We start from the raw sequence: 21,512 nt of genomic DNA, 5'->3' as shown, positions 1-21,512 counted from the left end.
TACAGGAAATGCTGTTGGTGCACAGGACAGGAGGGTTGCCAACACAAATACAACTCCCATCTCTGGATGGAGCTGCACCTTAAACAGAGAAAAAAACAGAATCAGTCATCAGAAAAAAAAAAACAAGAAATACAGCATAATTTGTCAGCATTAATCAACAACAAAAGAAATACTAAGCTGAACGTCGGCCACTAGCCCTAAGCTTCATTAAAAGACCCAGAATTTTGGTAAAGCTGAGGCCCTGGCACGCTCCGTTTACTAATAAAATGAATTAAAAGAGTAAAAAGCGTAAAACAAAACTATACCAGTATGCTAGCCATACGAAAAGGAAAATAAGTGTGTCTTAAATCTGGACTTAAAAGTCTTGACTAGGGATGGGTATCGAGAACCAGTTCCTTTCGGGTATCGTTAAGAAATGATTCGATCAATAAGCGACATCAATAAGGGTTTTGCTTAACGATTCTGTTATCGGTCCTTCAGAGTGGCCGTTGTTTTGGGGGGTGTTTCTCAGGAAAATGATCATTTCTCTACATTGATTACAGACCCTGCAGCGGGTCTGTAATCAACTTTTCTGCAGTGCGACTTTGCTTTGAACCTTGAACCAATCGAAGCAGTGGTTCGCAGATTGAAGCAGTGCTTCGATCTATTGCTTCATTTATTCTTTCTTTCTTTCGCTTAATTTTCCCCCGCTAAAACCCTAAAGAGCATACGTCTGAGTATTATTTACCTTTTTATGTTAAACCGACCTATTATGGTCTTCTGAAACAGTTGATAGATGTATTTTATAACTTAAAAATGGGAGCGATGCTAACGCGTTAGCATGTCTATGGCACGTACAGGTGCATTTGTTTTCAAACTGTAATATTTTTTACATTTGTTTTTGTTTATATATTAATAATCTAATGATTATTATATACAATTTTAGAGAAAGAGACAAAACGAACCTGAATAGAAACACAACAGAAAATATAAAAGCAACTAACAATGAACATACATAAATAAATACATACAGAAATAAATAAGTGTTTCCTGTGAACACCTAGTGACTCTTACACCTCCATTTCATCCCTGTCTTATTTAAGTTTAATGACAGTTTGTTTCGGTCAAACCATATTTTCAATGTGTTAATTTCTTCAGTGATTTCCTCCAGAACTATCTGCCAAACTAGAAAACTGCTGCATCCTAGTAAGAGCAGAATACTACTGGAATGAATTTGAATAAGGAAAGTTGTATTTTTTTTTTTTCTCACCTAAATGGATGCTGCGCTCACTCCAATTTATTGTCTGGAATAGTCCCAGATTGCATTTCAGAGCTTCTAGAATTCAAACATTTTCATGCACGTAGTGTTGGGGGGTAATTTTGGGTTTCAGCTTTTTTTGTTTTTCACCACTTTCATCCCTGAATATGTCAATCGTGAGTCACTTTTGTGCGGATTAAAGTTACTAACTGGGACTCCTGTCTTGTTGCGAGAAAGAAACGAGAATCGTCCTCCGTTCTGTTCACACAGCTCCAAATGCTGCGCGACTCTCTGACGAGTCAAGTTAAAACGATAGAGTCCAGTCGGAATTAATAACTTCAAAGCGAAACACCGTTTTGTTTATTTTTATTTATCTCCAGAGATCAAGGATACAGTAACCAATTATTATTATTTACTTTAAGACTCAATGAAATACATAGAAAACCTGTAAAGCCTACCTTTAGTACAAAATTCACGAGGTATCGATAAGGGAATCGATAAGGAATCGGATTGATAAGCAGAATCGATAATGGCATCGATATCAATAAAATCTTATCAATACCCATCCCTAGTCTTGACAGAATCTGACTGTTTTATTGATGCAAGGAGATCATTCCACAGAACAAGGGCACAATAAGAGAAAGCTCTATGACCTGCAGACTTCTTATTCACCCTAGGGACACAAAGTAGTCCTGCACCCTGAGAACGCAAAGCCTGGGCCGGTATGTAAGGTTTAATTAGGTCAGCTAAGTAGGGAGGATCTATCTGTCTTCTGTCCATCCAGAACTTACATTTGGTGGTTTTCCACTCATTCCATATGAGGCCCAAATCCACTGGACAAATTACTTCAATCCGTTACAAATCAGTTTACTCAATCCGTCCCACCTTTAGCAGGACAAAGTACTTGTAAGAGCCATTCTCAAGAGGCACCGGTGCTAACTGCTTACTTCTCAGTAGGAAGATCAGTCTGATTTCACACCTAGAGAGTCACCTGTATCCTACAACCTGCTGCACCCAGCACCTGTTTTTTCCCGATGCTAGATATAATGATTTGGGTGCTCTGCATGGGGCATTTTAGTCTGACAGCTTTGCACGCATCTCCACCACAGGTTGCGGTCTGTGTTTGTTACAAAACCTCAGAATTAGTGCCTTATTCAACATTAAAAGATATATGTTATATTTTAACTTTGTACAAATGACAGAATTGACATTAATGGAGTTATTCTATTAGTATTTTCAAAAAACCATAAGCTAGTATGACTTTATTTTTGAAGACCTCCGCCTGACCGGAGTGTTGAAATTGATAGGGAGCTGGTCTTATGGCTGTTCTTGGTGTACCTCTGTGGTGGGAGTGCTGTTGTAAACAAGAGCTTCCAGCAGGGGCAGAATGTTGAAAGAAAAATAATTATGATTAGTAAAGAGTTGATTTTGTGGGTGCTCTCAGGATCTGTCTGTGCTGCTTCCTGCAGGGAGTAGTATGGTCAAATATTCTTGCTTATTCTTTAGGTCTTTTACCGCTTTTGATGCTTTCAAAAGTGATTGTGTTAAAAATCAATTTCAGCTCTTTAGTAACTGCAAATGTCCCATAGACAACACCAGAATTATCGGTTATCGATTATCTGTAACGTCTGATACATTTTTGGGTTGTTTATCGGTTTATCTTTATCAAAGATAACTTTTCAGTTATCTTATTATCTGTTATCGAAGTTAATTTTTTGGTTATCTGTGCCCACCACTGCTGAGAAGCAGCTTTGAAAAACTGTTCGGCAGGGCTCCATGCTGAATGGTTGTTAACTCCTGCGATAGAAGATGACAACAAATGCAAAGCTAGATTCACAAAACGAATGTACCAGAGGAACTGAAACAGAATAGATAGCAGAGGACCAACATGGCATTTACTTTCTTCTCGGTGGACTTGGTTCAGCAAGGATTCGAGTCCTTGAAGAGGAAAGAGAAAAGCTATGTCACAGCCAAAACTGCTGCAGAATTACGGCATCTCTGCATGAGTCCATTAGGGCCTCACCACAATGAAGACCCAGTGGCTGAGAAGACTAATTACAGCGCCATTCCTGTAAATATTTACGGTAACTAGGAAGTAAGTTGACTTTCAGCAGCGGAAACAGACTTATGATGTCCGACTTTAAAATGGACATCAGAAGTAGTAATCAGATTACTTGTGGTCCATGTAACCGTAGCTAGTGATGCGGGGCTAACAGTTCTGCATAACGACGCAGAGACAGAACAGTTAACGTCAACAACAATTAACAGTACAAGGTGTGAAGCAGTTTGTCTCACCGATGACAACCTGTGCTCCTGTGGGGGGCGCTCTACACTGCTCCGCCTGTCTGTAACTTTTGGCTCAGATTCTTTCACCCCGTCAAATTGCTGCTGAAGACGAGAAGCTGCAAGAAGACACATCAGATGTGCAGCTGTCAAAACTAAGAAAGCCAAGCATATAATGCTGCCAGTTGTTGTCTCGCAGCGTGCAAAAAGAAGTTCTTATCAAGTGAATCATCAGTAATCAAAATGAGGAGCAGAACCCAAACTGTGATGCACTATTTATATGTCACACACTCAAAAGAAGTCCAATCATAGTTTGCTAATCCTTACCCCTTCTGGATCAGATCTCTGATGGAAAAAACTCAAGTTTTGTCCATAAACATTTATACACTAACAAAGTTATTTGAGCTGCTTATCACAAATTACAACAGTTAATGAACACGATCTCAACATGTAGACTGTAAGCTGTAATTTTGAGTGACACCATACACGTCATGTGAAGTGGGAGCATGCTCTGGCGCAGCAAGTTGCTGCATCCACCAGATATTGAAATTATCCCACGCGGCAACCACCCAGGGAGACAACCAGTCCATCCCCACTATGCATTTTCTGCAGCCATGTAAAATGTGGCTGTCACCTTGGCCTTCACTAGCTGTTGGATCCTCAACAGAGGCAGCTGCACACTGGATCAGCCCAAAGAAATGCACCATATGGCTAAAATGTCATGCCTTACATTCCCTCACAATGCAAGTGACACTTCTCATTTGTCTCACTAAGTTACCGCTCATTTGACACAAAGCCATTCCAGTAAAACTCACAGATCCACCGAAGAGACTGAGAAAAGCAGTTGTCACCTTATATCACTGGTTAGTATCTATGTCTCACATCCACACAGTACAGGCAGTCTCCAATTTGAAGAATTCTTTCAGAAACAAGTAAAAAAAAAACCTAAATGCCCAATTAGGACCTGAAATTGAGTGTAATCGGGAGTAAAAGTAGTGTTGTATAGAATACTATGAAGAATCAGGAAGGTTTTAAACAATTCATAAAAATTTGTGACACAATAATGCAAATAATCAGATTTAGTCTGTGCAAATCAGGGGTCATCTTTTGTAAAAGTAGGTGAAAATGGGTACAATATGTGATCACTAAGACACACGGGTTCTTTGAGCAGAATCATTCTTCTGATCCTCTGCCAAAACATGAAATCCATGAAAAGAATGTCGTGCTCTTTAATGGAAGACAGTTTTGAGATTTTAACAGAGAAGTTTTAGAAAATGGGAAAAATGATTTTGAATGCACATGTGCAGAAACAATTGTGTAATCAGAATTGTATGTAATAAAGTAAACTTGGCAATACTTTTTATTTATCTACCAATATACGCAAGACAGCCGTCGTTTCTGTGTTCTACAGCAACCTATACTCAGGGATCTTGAAATGGAGCAATATTTTCACCTGGTGAACATTTACCATTAATGCAGGTCCAATAGGGTTTTGCCAAGAGCTCTAGTATGTAATCAGACATAAAATAGCAGATAATAGTAAGAACTGTGATTACTATGAATTCTGGTTACTATTTAAAAAAAAAACAAACTGGGCCAGATTTCCTCTGTTTTCAAATGGGTATGGAACTCAGGGCCAAAATTTGGTCATGGGAGACAGACATAAGACAGGAAGCAGCAGTACACTAAAGACTTGGATCTGTTATGGTCAGGGGTGATAATGGACAAAGGAACCCTAATATGCAGGTCAGCTCAGACATGAGGATGGAGAAAAGAACAGTTTATTTAACACAGGGGAGTTTCACAAACCCACAGTTAAAGTGCAGATGAGAGTCAACTGAGGAATCTTCTTCATAACAGGTGAGGACAAACACAGAAATGTTCTTCAAAGGTGAATTCAAACATGGGGTCTTCTTCAAAACAGGTGAAGACAAACTGAAAAATCTTCTTCATCAAAGGTGAATACTTTCAAATACAAGCTCAGCCACTTGATTAAAAGAAGGCCATTTCAAAAAACAGTCTGGCTTCTTTCTCAACTGGGGGTGAGTTCCAAACATAAGCTCCCTCCTCAGAGCAGGTTTTAAAAAACAAGAGTCTGTTGTGAGGCAGGGATGAGCTGAAAAAACTACAGTAGTGTTCAGAATAATAGTAGAGCTATGTGACTAAAAAGATTAATCCAGGTTTTGAGTATATTTCTTCTTGTTACATGGGAAACAAGGTACCAGTAGATTCAGTAGATTCTCACAAATCCAACAAGACCAAGCATTCATGATATGCACACTCTTAAGGCTATGAAATTGGGCTATTAGTAAAAAAAAAAGTAGAAAAGGAGGTGTTCACAATAATAGTAGCATCTGCTGTTGTTCAAACTGCTTTTTTAGCAATCCTATGAATCAAAAAACTAGTATTTAGTTGTATAACCACAGTTTTTCATGATTTCTTCACATCTGCGAGGCATTAATTTTGTTGGTCTGGAACCAAGATTTTGCCCATTTACTAGTGTGCTTGGGGTCATTGTCTTGTTGAAACACCCATTTCAAGGACATATCCTCTTCAGCATAAGGCAACATGACCTCTTCAAGTATTTTGACATATCCAAACTGATCCATGATACCTGGTGTGGGATATATAAGCCCAACACCATAGTAGGAGAAACATGCTCATATCATGATGCTTGCACCACCATGCTTCAGTGTCTTCACTGTGAACTGTGGCTTGAATTCAGAGTTTGAGGGTCGTCTCACAAACTGTCTGCGGCCCTTGGACCCAAAAAGAACAATTTTACTCTCATCAGTCCACAGAATATTCCTCCATTTCTCTTCAGGCCAGTTGATGTGTTCTTTGGCAAATTGTAACCTCTTCTGCACATGTCTTTTATTTAACAGAGTGACTTTGCGGGGGATTCTTGCAAATAAATGAGCTTCACACAGGCGTCTTCTAACTGTCACAGCACTTACAGGTAACTCCAGACTGTCTTTGATTATCCTGGGGCTGATCAATGGGTGAGCCTTTGCCATTCTGGTTATTCTTCTATCCATTTTGATGATTGTTTTCCGTTTTCTTCCACGCGTCTCTGGTTTTTTTTTGTCCATTTTAAAGCATTGGAGATCATTGCAGATGAACAGCCTATAATTCTTTGCACCTGTGTATAAGTTTTCTCCTCTCCAATCAACTTTTTAATCAAACTACGCTGTTCTTCTGAACAATGTCTTGAACGTCCTATTTTCCTCAGGCTTTCAAAGAGAAAAGCATGTTCAACAGGAGCTGGCTTCATCCTTAAATAGGGGACACCTGATTCACACCTGTTTGTTACACAACATTGACGAACTCACTGACTGAATGCCACACTACTATTATTGTGAACCTCCCCTTTTTCTACTTTATTTTTTTACTAACAGCCCAATTTCATAGCCTTAAGAGTGTGCATATCATGAATGCTTGGTCTTGTTGGATTTGTGAGAATCTACTGGTACCTTGTTTCCCATGTAACAATAAGAAATATACTCAAAACCTGGATTAATCTTTTTAGTCACATAGCACTACTATTATTCTGAACACTACTGTATATTCAAAGGGATGAGCGCACTGAAATATAATGCAACCAAATCTGGGTTGAAGGGTCTCCAAAATGGGCAGAAAAAAACCTCAGAAGAACCAGAGTGCAAAAACCAACACAGTACTTATCATCATCATCATCAATTTTATTTCTATAGCGCCAAATCACAACAAACAGTTGCCCCAAGGTGCTTTATATTGTAAGGCAAGGCCATACAATAATTACAGAAAAACCCCAACAGTCAAAACGACCCCCTGTGAGCAAGCACTAGGCGACAGTGGGAAGGAAAAACTCCCTTTTAACAGGAAGAAACCTCCAGCAGAACCAGGCTCAGGGAGGGGCAGTCTTCATCTGGGACTGGTTGGGGCTGAGGGAGAGAACCAGGAAAAAGACATGCTGTGGAGGGGAGCAGAGATCAATCACTAATGATTAAATGCAGAGTGGTGCATACAGAGCAAAAAGAGAAAGAAACAGTGCATCATGGGAACCCCCCAGCAGTCTAAGTCTATAGCAGCATAACTAAGGGATGGTTCAGGGTCACCTGATCCAGCCCTAACTATAAGCTTTAGAAAAAAGGAAAGTTTTAAGCCTAATCTTAAAAGTAGAGAGGGTGTCTGTCTCCCTGATCTGAATTGGGAGCTGGTTCCACAGGAGAGGAGCCTGAAAGCTGAAGGCTCTGCCTCCCATTCTACTCTTACAAACCCTAGGAACTACAAGTAAGCCTGCAGTCTGAGAGCGAAGCGCCCTATTGGGGTGATATGGTACTATGAGGTCCCTAAGATAAGATGGGACCTGATTATTCAAAACCTTATAAGAAGAAGAATTTTAAATTCTATTCTAGAATTAACAGGAAGCCAATGAAGAGAGGCCAATATGGGTGAGATATGCTCTCTCCTTCTAGTCCCCGTTAGTACTCTAGCTGCAGCATTTTGAATTAACTGAAGGCTTTTCAGGGAACTTTTAGGACAACCTGATAATAATGAATTACAATAGTCCAGCCTAGAGGAAATAAATGCATGAATTAGTTTTTTCAGCATCACTCTGAGACAAGACCTTTCTAATTTTAGAGATATTGCGTAAATGCAAAAAAGCAGTCCTACATATTTGTTTAATATGGGCTTTGAATGACATATCCTGATCAAAAATGACTCCAAGATTTCTCACAGTATTACTAGAGGTCACGGTAATGCCATCCAGAGTAAGGATCTGGTTAGACACCATGTTTCTAAGATTTGTGGGGCCAAGTACAATAACTTCAGTTTTATCTGAGTTTAAAAGCAGGAAATTAGAGGTCATCCATGTCTTTATGTCTGTAAGACAATCCTGCAGTTTAGCTAATTGGTGTGTGTCCTCTGGCTTCATGGATAGATAAAGCTGGGTATCAGCTGCGTAACAATGAAAATTTAAGCAATGCCATCTAATAATACTGCCTAAGGGAAGCATGTATAAAGTGAATAAAATTGGTCCTAGCACAGAACCTTGTGGAACTCCATAATTAACCTTAGTCTGTGAAGAAGATTCCCCATTTACATGAACAAATTGTAATCTATTAGATAAATATGATTCAAACCACCGCAGCGCAGTGCCTTTAATACCTATGGCATGCTCTAATCTCTGTAATAAAATTTTATGGTCAACAGTATCAAAAGCAGCACTGAGGTCTAACAGAACAAGCACAGAGATGAGTCCACTGTCTGAGGCCATAAGAAGATCATTTGTAACCTTCACTAATGCTGTTTCTGTACTATGATGAATTCTAAAACATGACTGAAACTCTTCAAATAGACCAATCCTCTGCAGATGATCAGTTAGCTGTTTTACAACTACCCTTTCAAGAATTTTTGAGAGAAAAGGAAGGTTGGAGATTGGCCTATAATTAGCTAAGATAGCTGGGTCAAGTGATGGCTTTTTAAGTAATGGTTTAATTACTGCCACCTTAAAAGCCTGTGGTACATAGCCAACTAATAAAGATAGATTGATCATATTTAAGATTGAAGCATTAAATAATGGTAGGGCTTCCTTGAGCAGCCTGGTAGGAATGGGGTCTAATAGACATGTTGATGGTTTGGAGGAAGAAACTAATGAAAATAACTCAGACAGAACAATCGGAGAGAAAGAGTCTAACCAAATACCGGCATCACTGAAAGCAGCCAAAGATAACGATATGTCTTTGGGATGGTTATGAGTAATTTTTTTCTCTAATAGTTAAAATTTTATTAGCAAAGAAAGTCATGAAGTCATTACTAGTTAAAGTTAAAGGAATACTCGGCTCAACTGGTGGTTGGCTCTCACTGCGGTATTGTATCACTTCCTGTTCCGGAGCACAGCAGTGTTTTTCTGTATCTGTTAGCTGTTTAATCTGCGCAGTTAGATTGATCTAGTTATCTAGATTACGATTTGTTTCCCAGTGTAATCTTCACGTGCCTTAACTAAAGCACTCCTTCTGCTGAATCACCTCTAAATTATTTACACATTATTCACTTTGCGTGTTTTTAGGAATCCGCTAGCTTAGCGTAGCTACTAGCTCTTAGCCGATTTAGCATGGCGGCTTCTCCTGTCTCTCCCGCACTTTTCTGCTCTGGGTGTGAAATGTTTAGTTATTCCTCAGCCTCCTTTAGCAGTAACGGTACTTGTAATAAGTGTAGCTTATTCGTAGCTTTGGAGGCCAGGCTGGGCGAATTGGAGACTCGGCTCCGCACTGTGGAAAATTCTACAGCTAGCCAGGCCCCTGTAGTCGGTGCGGACCAAGGTAGCTTAGCCGCCGTTAGTTCCCCCCTGGCAGATCCCGAGCAGCCGGGAAAGCAGGCTGACTGGGTGACTGTGAGGAGGAAGCGTAGCCCTAAACAGAAGCCCCGTGTACACCGCCAACCCGTTCACATCTCTAACTGTTTTTCCCCACTCGACGACACACCCGCCGAGGATCAAACTCTGGTTATTGGCGACTCTGTTTTGAGAAATGTGAAGTTAGCGACACCAGCAACCATAGTCAATTGTCTTCCGGGGGCCAGAGCAGGCGACATTGAAGGAAATTTGAAACTGCTGGCTAAGGCTAAGCGTAAATTTGGTAAGATTGTAATTCACGTCGGCGGTAATGACACCCGGTTACGCCAATCGGAGGTCACTAAAATTAACATTAAATCGGTGTGTAACTTTGCAAAAACAATGTCGGACTCTGTAGTTTTCTCTGGGCCCCTCCCCAATCGGACCGGGAGTGACATGTTTAGCCGCATGTTCTCCTTGAATTGCTGGCTGTCTGAGTGGTGTCCAAAAAATGAGGTGGGCTTCATAGATAATTGGCAAAGCTTCTGGGGAAAACCTGGTCTTGTTAGGAGAGACGGCATCCATCCCACTTTGGATGGAGCAGCTCTCATTTCTAGAAATCTGGCCAATTTTCTTAAATCCTCCAAACCGTGACTATCCAGGGTTGGGACCAGGAAGCAGAGTTGTAGTCTTACACACCTCTCTGCAGCTTCTCTCCCCCTGCCATCCCCTCATTACCCCATCCCCGTAGAGACGGTGCCTGCTCCCAGACTACCAATAACCAGCAAAAATCTATTTAAGCATAAAAATTAAAAAAGAAAAAATAATATAGCACCTTCAACTGCACCACAGACTAAAACAGTTAAATGTGGTCTATTAAACATTAGGTCTCTCTCTTCTAAGTCCCTGTTGGTAAATGATATAATAATTGATCAACATATTGATTTATTCTGCCTAACAGAAACCTGGTTACAGCAGGATGAATATGTTAGTTTAAATGAGTCAACACCCCCGAGTCACACTAACTGCCAGAACGCTCATAGCCTGGGCCGAGGCGGAGGATTAGCAGCAATCTTCCATTCCAGCTTATTAATTAATCAAAAACCCAGACAGAGCTTTAATTCATTTGAAAGCTTGTCTCTTAGTCTTGTCCATCCAAATTGGAAGTCCCAAAAACCAGTTTTATTTGTTATTATCTATCGTCCACCTGGTCGTTACTGTGAGTTTCTCTGTGAATTTTCAGACCTTTTGTCTGACTTAGTACTTAGCTCAGATAAGATAATTATAGTGGGCGATTTTAACATCCACACAGATGCTGAGAATGACAGCCTCAACACTGCATTTAATCTATTATTAGACTCTATTGGCTTTGCTCAAAAAGTAAATGAGTCCACCCACCACTTTAATCATATCTTAGATCTTGTTCTGACTTATGGTATGGAAATAGAAGACTTAACAGTATTCCCTGAAAACTCCCTTCTGTCTGATCATTTCTTAATAACATTTACATTTACTCTGATGGACTACCCAGCAGTGGGGAATAAGTTTCATTACACTAGAAGTCTTTCAGAAAGCGCTGTAACTAGGTTTAAGGATATGATTCCTTCTTTATGTTCTCTAATGCCATATACCAACACAGTGCAGAGTAGCTACCTAAACTCTGTAAGGGAGATAGAGTATCTCGTCAATAGTTTTACATCCTCATTGAAGACAACTTTGGATGCTGTAGCTCCTCTGAAAAAGAGAGCTTTAAATCAGAAGTGTCTGACTCCGTGGTATAACTCACAAACTCGTAGCTTAAAGCAGATAACCCGTAAGTTGGAGAGGAAATGGCGTCTCACTAATTTAGATGATCTTCACTTAGCCTGGAAAAAGAGTCTGTTGCTCTATAAAAAAGCCCTCCGTAAAGCTAGGACATCTTTCTACTCATCACTAATTGAAGAAAATAAGAACAACCCCAGGTTTCTTTTCAGCACTGTAGCCAGGCTGACAAAGAGTCAGAGCTCTATTGAGCTGAGTATTCCATTAACTTTAACTAGTAATGACTTCATGACTTTCTTTGCTAACAAAATTTTAACTATTAGAGAAAAAATTACTCATAACCATCCAAAGACGTATCGTTATCTTTGGCTGCTTTCAGTGATGCCGGTATTTGGTTAGACTCTTTCTCTCCGATTGTTCTGTCTGAGTTATTTTCATTAGTTACTTCATCAAACCATCAACATGTTTATTAGACCCCATTCCTACCAGGCTGCTCAAGGAAGCCCTACCATTATTTAATGCTTCGATCTTAAATATGATCAATCTATCTTTGTTAGTTGGCTATGTACCACAGGCTTTTAAGGTGGCAGTAATTAAACCATTACTTAAAAAGCCATCACTTGACCCAGCTATCTTAGCTAATTATAGGCCAATCTCCAACCTTCCTTTTCTCTCAAAAATTCTTGAAAGGGTAGTTGTAAAACAGCTAACTGATCATCTGCAGAGGAATGGTCTATTTGAAGAGTTTCAGTCAGGTTTTAGAATTCATCATAGTACAGAAACAGCATTAGTGAAGGTTACAAATGATCTTCTTATGGCCTCGGACAGTGGACTCATCTCTGTGCTTGTTCTGTTAGACCTCAGTGCTGCTTTTGATACTGTTGACCATAAAATTTTATTACAGAGATTAGAGCATGCCATAGGTATTAAAGGCACTGCGCTGCGGTGGTTTGAATCATATTTGTCTAATAGATTACAATTTGTTCATGTAAATGGGGAATCTTCTTCACAGGCTAAAGTTAATTATGGAGTTCCACAAGGTTCTGTGCTAGGACCAATTTTATTCACTTTATACATGCTTCCCTTAGGCAGTATTATTAGATGGTATTGCTTAAATTTTCATTGTTACGCAGATGATACCCAGCTTTATCTATCCATGAAGCCAGAGGACACACACCAATTAGCTAAACTGCAGGATTGTCTTACAGACATAAAGACATGGATGACCTCTAATTTCCTGCTTTTAAACTCAGATAAAACTGAAGTTATTGTACTTGGCCCCACAAATCTTAGAAGCATGGTGTCTAACCAGATCGTTACTCTGGATGGCATTTCCCTGATCTCTAGTAATACTGTGAGAAATCTTGGAGTCATTTTTGATCAGGATATGTCATTCAAAGCGCATATTAAACAAATATGTAGGACTGCTTTTTTGCATTTACGCAATATCTCTAAAATCAGAAAGGTCTTGTCTCAGAGTGAGCTGAAAAACTAATTCATGCATTTATTTCCTCTAGGCTGGACTATTGTAATTCATTATTATCAGGTTGTCCTAAAAGTTCCCTGAAAAGCCTTCAGTTAATTCAAAATGCTGCAGCTAGAGTACTAACAGGGACTAGAAGGAGAGAGCATATCTCACCCGTGTTGGCCTCTCTTCATTGGCTTCCTGTTAATTCTAGAATAGAATTTAAAATTCTTCTTCTTACTTATAAGGTTTTGAATAATCAGGTCCCATCTTATCTTAGGGACCTCGTAGTACCATATTACCCCATTAGAGCGCTTCGCTCTCAGACTGCGTGCTTACTTGTAGTTCCTAGGGTTTGTAAGAGTAGAATGGGAGGCAGAGCCTTCAGCTTTCAGGCTCCTCTCCTGTGGAACCAGCTCCCAATTCAGATCAGGGAGACAGATACCCTCTCTACTTTTAAGATTAGGCTTAAAACTTTCCTTTTCGCTAAGGCTTATAGTTAGGGCTGGATCGGGTGACCCTGGACCATCCCTTGGTTATGTTGCTTTAGACGTAGACTGTGGGGGGGTTCCCATGATGCACTGTTTCTTTTTGCTCCGTATGCATCACTCTGCATTTAATCATTAGTGATCGATCTCTGCCCCCCTTCTCGGCATGTCTTTTTTCTGGTTCTTTCCCTCAGCCCCAACCAGTCTCAGCAGAAGACTGCCCCTCCCTGAGCCTGGTTCTGCTGGAGGTTTCTTCCTGTTAAAAGGGAGTTTTTCCTTCCCACTGTGGCCAAGTGCTTGCTCATAGGGGGTCGTTTTGACCGTTGGGGTTTTTCATAATTATTGTATGGCCTTGCCTTACAATATGGAGCGCCTTGGGGCAACTGTTTGTTGTGATTTGGCGCTATATAAGAAAAAAGTTGATTGATTGATTGATTGATTGATTATCTGAGCTAAGCACTAAGTCAGACAAAAGGTCTGAAAATTCACAAAGAAACTCACAGTAACGACCAGGTGGACGATAGATAATAACAAATAAAACTGGTTTTTGGGACTTCCAATTTGGATGGACAAGACTAAGAGTCAAGCTTTCAAATTAATTAAAGCTCTGTCTGGGTTTTTGATTAATTAATAAGCTGGAATGGAAGATTGCTGCTAATCCTCCGCCTCGGCCCGTGCTACGAGCATTCTGGCAGTTAGTGTGACTCGGGGGTGTTGACTAATTTAAACTAACATATTCATCCTGCTGTAACCAGGTTTCTGTAAGGCAGAATAAATCAATATGTTGATCAATTATTATATCATTTACTAACAGGGACTTAGAAGAGAGAGACCTAATGTTTAATAGACCACATTTAACTGTTTTAGTCTGTGGTGCAGTTGAAGGTGCTATATTATTTTTTCTTTTTGATTTTTATGCTTAAATAGATTTTTGCTGGTTATTGGTGGTCTGGGAGCAGGCACCGTCTCTACGGGGATGGGGTAATGAGGGGATGGCAGGGGGAGAGAAGCTGCAGAGAGGTGTGTAAGACTACAACTCTGCTTCCTGGTCCCAACCCTGGATAGTCACGGTTTGGAGGATTTCAGAAAATTGGCCAGATTTCTAGAAATGAGAGCTGCTCCATCCAAAGTGGGATGGATGCCGTCTCTCCTAACAAGACCAGGTTTTCCCCAGAAGCTTTGCCAATTATCTATGAAGCCCACCTCATTTTTTGGACACCACTCAGACAGCCAGCAATTCAAGGAGAACATGCGGCTAAACATGTCACTCCCGGTTCGATTGGGGAGGGGCACAGAGAAAACTACAGAGTCCGACATTGTTTTTGCAAAGTTACACACCGATTCAATGTTAATTTTAGTGACCTCCGTTTGGCGTAACCGGGTGTCATTACTGCTGACGTGAATTACAATCTTACCAAATTTACACTTAGTCTTAGCCAGCAGTTTCAAATTTCCTTCAATATCGCCTGCTCTGGCCCCCGGAAGACAATTGACTATGGTTGCTGGTGTTGCTAACTTCACATTTCTCAAAACAGAGTCGCCAATAACCAGAGTTTGAGCCTCGGCGGGTGTGTCGCCGAGTGGGGAAAAACGGTTAGAAATGTGAACGGGTTGGCGGTGTACACGGGGCTTCTGTTTAGGGCTACGCTTCCTCCTCACAGTCACCCAGTCGGCCTGCTTTCCCGGCTGCTCGGGATTTGCCAGAGGGAAACTAACGGCGGCTAAGCTACCTTGGTCCGCACCGACTACAGGGGCCTGGCTAGCTGTAGAATTTTCCACAGTGCGGAGCCGAGTCTCCAATTCGCCCAGCCTGGCCTCCAAAGCTACGAATAAGCTACACTTATTACAAGTACCATTACTGCTAAAGGAGGCCGAGGAATAACTAAACATTTCACACCCAGCGCAGAAAAGTGCGGGAGAGACAGGAGAAGCCGCCATGCTAAACCGGCTAAGAGCTAGTAGCTGTGCTAAGCTAGCGGATTCCTAAAGACACACAAAATGAATAATGTGTAAATAATTTAGAGGTGATTCAGCAGAGGGAGTGCTTTAGTTAAGGCATGTGAAGATTACACTGTGAAGCAAATCGTTTTCTAGGTAACTAGATCAATCTAACTGCGCAGATTAAACAGCTAACAGATACAGCAAAACACCGCTGTGCTCCGGAACAGGAAGTGATACAATACCGCAGTGAGAGCCAACCACCAGTAGAGGCAAGCAAGAGCAAGTCTGGACCCACAACTAGAGACAAACCAGTCATAATAAATAACCACCCCAATCAGTCGCAGGTGCAGATCCAGGCAGGTGCAGACAATTACATAAAACCATGCAAGGACATAAAAGAACACCAGAGGGGGATAGAGAGCCCAGACAGAAACTACAACATAAATGAGCACCAGAGGGGGATAGAGAGCCCAGACAGAAACTACAACATAAATGAGCACCAGAGGGGGATAGAGAGCCAAACCATACAACATAAACAGGGGAACATAAGATGAGAAAATAGAAAAATAAGCATGATATGAAAAAGGCTGTGATAAGTACAGAGACTGTGGTGAGAACAGACATGATACCCAGGAAAGATGACAGGGTGTGGTGCAACAAAAAGGAAACTGGGATAGACTGTGAAGAAAACAAAACACATGAAAGAGACATGAGAGAGAGAAACCGAGCAGAGTGGAGTGAGAGAGAGAGGGACACTCACTCACACACCAGACAGAACAGGACAAGTGAATAGTGGACCTAAAAGGACGAGGGGACCGGGAAAGCATGAACCCCATCCCAAAAACTATCCAACCAGAACCAGACCCTAACAGGATCTTCATCCTGAAAGAATCTTGGCATCACCAAACACCTCCATTCAGCAACTTCAGGAACAACTGCAGTGTGATTTATACTCAACAAAAATATAAACGCAACACTTTTGATTTTGCTCCCATTTTGTATGAGATTAACTCAAAGATCTAAAACTTTTTCCACATACACAATATCACCATTTCCCTCAAATATTGTTCACAAACCATTCTAAATCTGTGATAGTGAGCACTTCTCCTTTGCTGAGATAATCCATCCCACCTCACAGGTGTGCCATATCAAGATGCTGATTAGACACCATGATTAGTGCACAGGTGTGCCTTAGACTGTCCACAATAAAAGGCCACTCTGAAAGGTGCAGTTTTGTTTTATTGGTGGGGGGGGGGGATACCAGTCAGTATCTGGTGTGACCACCATTTGCCTCATGCAGTGCAACACATCTCCTTCGCATCATCCGTGAAGAGAACACCTCTCCAACGTGCCAAACGGCAGCGAATGTGAGCATTTGCCCACTCAAATCGGTTACGACGACGAACTGGAGTCAGGTCGAGACCCCGATGTGGACGACGAGCATGCAGATGAGCTTCCCTGAGACAGTTTCTGACAGTTTGTGCAGAAATTCTTTGGTTATGCAAACCGATTGTTCCAGCAGCTGTCCGAGTGGCTGGTCTCAGACGATCTTGGAGGTGAACATGCTGGATGTGGAGGTCCTGGGCTGGTGTGGTTACACGTGGTCTGCGGTTGTGAGGCTGGTTGGATGTACTGCCAAATTCTCTGAAACGCCTTTGGAGACGGCTTATGGTAGAGAAATGAACATTCAATACACGAGCAACAGCTCTGGTTGACATTCTTGCTGTCAGCATGCCAATTGCACGCTCCCTCAAATCTTGCGACATCTGTGGCATTGTGCTGTGTGATAAAACTGCACCTTTCAGAGTGGCCTTTTATTGTGGGCAGTCTAAGGCACACCTGTGCACTAATCATGGTGTCTAATCAGCATCTTGGTATGGCACACCTGTGAGGTGGGATGGATTATCTCAGCAAAGGAGAAGTGCTCACTATCACAGATTTAGACTGGTTTGTGAACAATACTTGAGAGAAATGGTGATATTGTGTATGTGGAAAAAGTTTTAGATCTTTGAGTTCATCTCATACAAAATGGGAGCAAAACCAAAAGTGTTGCGTTTATATTTTTGTTGAGTGTAAGTCCCCATTTATATTTACAGTGCAAATCACAACATAAGTTTGCGCAAGGCACTGGACACAAGCAAGATTTAAATCTTACCTAATCAATGAGGAAGCACACTGGTAACAGTGAACTCCCAAAAAATCTCAATAAGCCCCCTAAGATGTTTTCTTCTTCTTCTTCTTCTTATTATTATTATTATTGTTATAGGAAGAAACCTCGTGCAGAACAGACTCAATGAGGGGACCATCTGCTTTGGCCTATCTCGGTACCCTTGTTCTCATGGTTTTTAGAGTTGCAATTTTGTAGATTTCAGTTAGTCATTCAAGAATTTGCTCCTTTCACACAGTTCAGCATACTAGACCCAGAAATAAGATCCATCTTCTCCTAAACTCACCCAGAAAACTTCCCTGGCTTCCACTGCATGCACTGTCCTCTGTCCAGGAGCTGAACACCAAAGAGTCTCTCTTGGGTGTTGCAGCAGAAGATACACTTTCCTGTAAAAAGGGCAAAGGAATTCAACAAATGGACATACATTACTACAGCACAGCTGTAAAAGTTAACTTCACAATTCTTTTTATTAACTCCATGATGAAGATTTTAACTATTGAAAAAAAAAATAAATCAACACAATTCAGTGATCTGTGTTCTGATCAAAATTTTTATTTATTTATTTATTTTTGCTTGTTTGTTGTCTACATCAAAATTCTACAACATATGGCTTTGGTGGCCCTGCCTGCCTGTAGTGACTCACTGCATTTTAGAGGGTACACACCCAGGGTTCTCCAAAGCTGAGGAATTTGAAAATAATTCTATAATTTTTGAAAACTGAATTGTAGAATTAGAACCAACACCTTGCAGTCTTGCAGTAGCTGGAGCATGTGCAAGAGTGCACGAGTACCTTGACCATCAATTGAACCTTCAATAATTGCACATTTACATTCAATGTGGTCATAACCCAGACCCTAAGTGTACCCAGCACAAATTTTTAGATTTGAGTTGTTTCAAACTCAAAGGTCAAGGTCAAATTTGAGAAAACATGTCTGACCAGTATGGTAAATACAAATCAGCACCATCAATCAAAATCATACAGTAGCATCTGCCACAAGAAATGGATCTGACCTTTAACCTTGACCTACAAAACTGGCAGTGACCATGACTATAGCCTTATAGGCTGAAACTGTGGAGTTCATGGTCTCCAAAGGGGGCAAAAAAACAAACAAAAACAAAACAAAAAACAAACCCTTGCTCTAAATTACTGCGTTTCCAAGTAAATCCTCTTTCAAACCAGGATATTGATTTTCAGTGACTGCTCTGTGGCCTTGAGCTTTCAACTGAAAAAGGTCTAAAGTTGAACATAAAATGTGTTGTAATACAGGTCATGGTCTGCACCGCCAAGACTGCAATAGCTTTAGTCAAAGCTGCCAATAAATAATAGCCGGTTGTTTATCCCAAAAGTCTGATTGACATTTCACCAGCTGTGATGAATCCAAGTTCAGGATGTGTTGGGAATTTTTTACTCTGCGCTGTAATTCTTTTTAATAACTGCCCATCTTCACCCACCAGTCCGGTGTCGTACTCCTCTTCATTCTCCTGTTCCTCCACCACGCTGGCAAAGCTGCTGGCATTGGAGGAGGAGCGGGAAAGGTCCTGAGCCTCGGGGATGGATGGTGCTCTGCAACACATAGTCAAACTACAGACCTCGGTCAGTCTGATCATAAAACACCATGGTTCACTGTAAATTTACTATCAGCAAGCAAAACTGATTCCCAGTATGACTATTAATGTGTTTATTTTATTTTATATTTTTTGGTGGGGGGTGGGTGGTAACCAAATAAATGTTTACTTATTAATCTGAGGTTTTGCAATATCAAGTATATTGAATTCAATAAAATGTAAAATAAAAATGTGTTTAAGATGCAGGAATCAGGCAGTGATGACTGTGATGATGAATCATTTCTTAAAATAGTGACTGATTAATTTTTTCTCAGCACAGTAATGCAGTTTTTTTAAGTCACCTGTTCTTTGTGGTAGCAAACTCTGGAGAGCTGTGACTGGACGAGTTGTCTGATTTGTTTTCCTGTGACATGAGGTCCGATGCCCTCTGGGTGCTTGGAGACACTTCCCGACTGCAGAACACGGGTAGAAGTTTTACTGATTTTACTTTCACAATAAATCGTGATAACAATCAGCAAGAAAAAAATGAAGAGTATAATGTTGTTAAAGAATGAGGAGATAATTCACCCAAAGGAATTCAGTTCAAGATACATATTTTGATTTATACTTTAATGTTTCTAACTAATATAGTTTTTTATTTCGATACATTTTATTATTTTGCATTATCTTTGTTTTATACGATATGTTATACTATTATACTGCTAAGATTATTGCAAGCTGCAGTACTGCAGTTCATTATGGGCAAAAGTTAGAAGCCAAGATTCAAAGGTTTTTGAGATTCACACACAAGCGTATAATTATGGTGGCTTAAATATTTGCCTTAAATAATTTTTTTCCCCCTGTAAAATGTTGTAAGAGTTCTTCAATCTTCAAATTTATTCAACCTGTGACAAATGGATTCATTATATTACTCTTTAACCTCTGCAGAGCTGTATAAAGGGCATTGTTTACTGCAGAAGGTGAATTTTGGAATAATTCCACAAAACCTCATGGAGAACATGGTGTGACGGTCTGGAAGAAGATGGAAAGTCACTCTTTAGTTAACCAGGTGTAATATTTCAGCTGATGGTCAATGAGTACCAGGGAGTCCTGCCATGACTGGGAAGACAGTAGAATCCAAATATGGCACAATTTAAAGTACAGCAAAAATCAAAAACCAGATTAAATGGTAAATGGACTGCATTTATATAGCGCTTTTCCATCTGCATCAGACGCTCAAAGCGCTTTACAATAATGCCTCACATGTGATGTGAAGGTGCTGCCATACAAGGTACTCACTACACAACGGGTGCAACTAGGGGATTAAGGACCTTGCCCAAGGGCCCTTAGTGATTTTCCGGTCAGGCTGGGATTTGAACAGAGGATCGTCTCAAGCCCAACACTTAACCACTAGACAATCACCTCCCCTAGATTAGATTAGACAGAACTTTATTAATCCCTTGGGAAGACTCCCTCAGGGAAACTGAGGTTCCAGCAACACTGTATAGCAGCACACAGGGTAAGAAGCACACAGAGTATCAAAAGTAAAAAAAAAACAATTTGCAAATATAAATATAAATACACAAACATAAATACCAGAAATACTGCTCCCTACTGGCTACTACTGTTCCTCTCCTTCCTGTCCTCTGTCTTCTTGTTACTCCTCTTCCCCCTGAGTGACCCCACCAGAGAAACAGACTTGAAAAGATCCAACTGCATATTTGTTAGAATGGCTCTGTTCAGAGGAAGCAGCGGTGAAATAAAGCGTCCGGATTGAAAGTATCCACTTGACAGTGAAGGCAGCAGAGCAGCTGTTGTTGATCAGATCATGGCACTAACCAGTAAAATACTAACAACTGATGGAGGTTTTGACTATGTGGCCTGCCAGAACTAATGCTGAATGCTCAATTCACCATCTAAACAAATTTTTCAAAAAAGGTTTTCTCACAGAGAAACCTTCAAAGGTGAGTCTTGGTTTCTCAGACTGTTGTAAAGCAATACGGCCCTTCAAATTTCAAAAAGGTGGCAAGCATTACAATGTTGGTTTCTTTTTGTTTGGTCTCTTCCTTAGTTGTCATCGTGCAGACGAACTGCAGGAGGACGTGCGTGTGCGCGAGGTTTTGAGATTGCCTGTGACCTGACCCACTTCTGGTCATTTTGCCAACAAAGATCAGATGATCAACACAACTCACACAATCGCAGTCATTTTCAAGTCAAACTAGCATTGTACGGTCAACAAAACCAATGGGTGTAGATGTAAGATTGACGTAAACTACAAATCTGAGCGACAATATGTGAATTTAACACAC

The 21,512-nt window shown here is 40.7% G+C and overlaps 1 protein-coding gene across 10 annotated transcripts in view; it reads right to left on the bottom strand.

The window, feature by feature from the left end:
• Positions 1-21,512, bottom strand: part of si:dkey-166d12.2 (rap1 GTPase-activating protein 1) — a 317,261-nt gene that overhangs the window by 3,793 nt on the left and 291,956 nt on the right. For 7 of the 10 annotated variants that reach the window (XM_034165804.1, XM_034165783.1, XM_034165815.1 and 4 more), the window contains 4 exons: positions 19,566-19,676; positions 19,111-19,240; positions 17,953-18,044; positions 3,533-3,647 (listed from right to left, as the gene is read on the bottom strand). In XM_034165804.1, the coding sequence (XP_034021695.1) occupies positions 3,533-3,647; positions 17,953-18,044; positions 19,111-19,240; positions 19,566-19,676 (448 nt within the window). Of the gene's footprint in view, positions 1-3,532; positions 3,648-17,944; positions 18,045-19,110; positions 19,241-19,565; positions 19,677-21,512 lie in introns of all 10 variants that reach the window. The other 3 variants (XM_034165796.1, XM_034165821.1, XM_034165789.1) reach the window with 2 other exon arrangements.

This window comes from Thalassophryne amazonica, chromosome 3 (genome assembly GCF_902500255.1).
Source record: "Thalassophryne amazonica chromosome 3, fThaAma1.1, whole genome shotgun sequence".
Lineage (NCBI taxonomy): Eukaryota > Metazoa > Chordata > Actinopteri > Batrachoidiformes > Batrachoididae > Thalassophryne > Thalassophryne amazonica.
The sequence above is the reverse complement of the archived record's forward strand: the minus strand, read 5'-3'. Positions and strand labels throughout refer to the sequence as shown.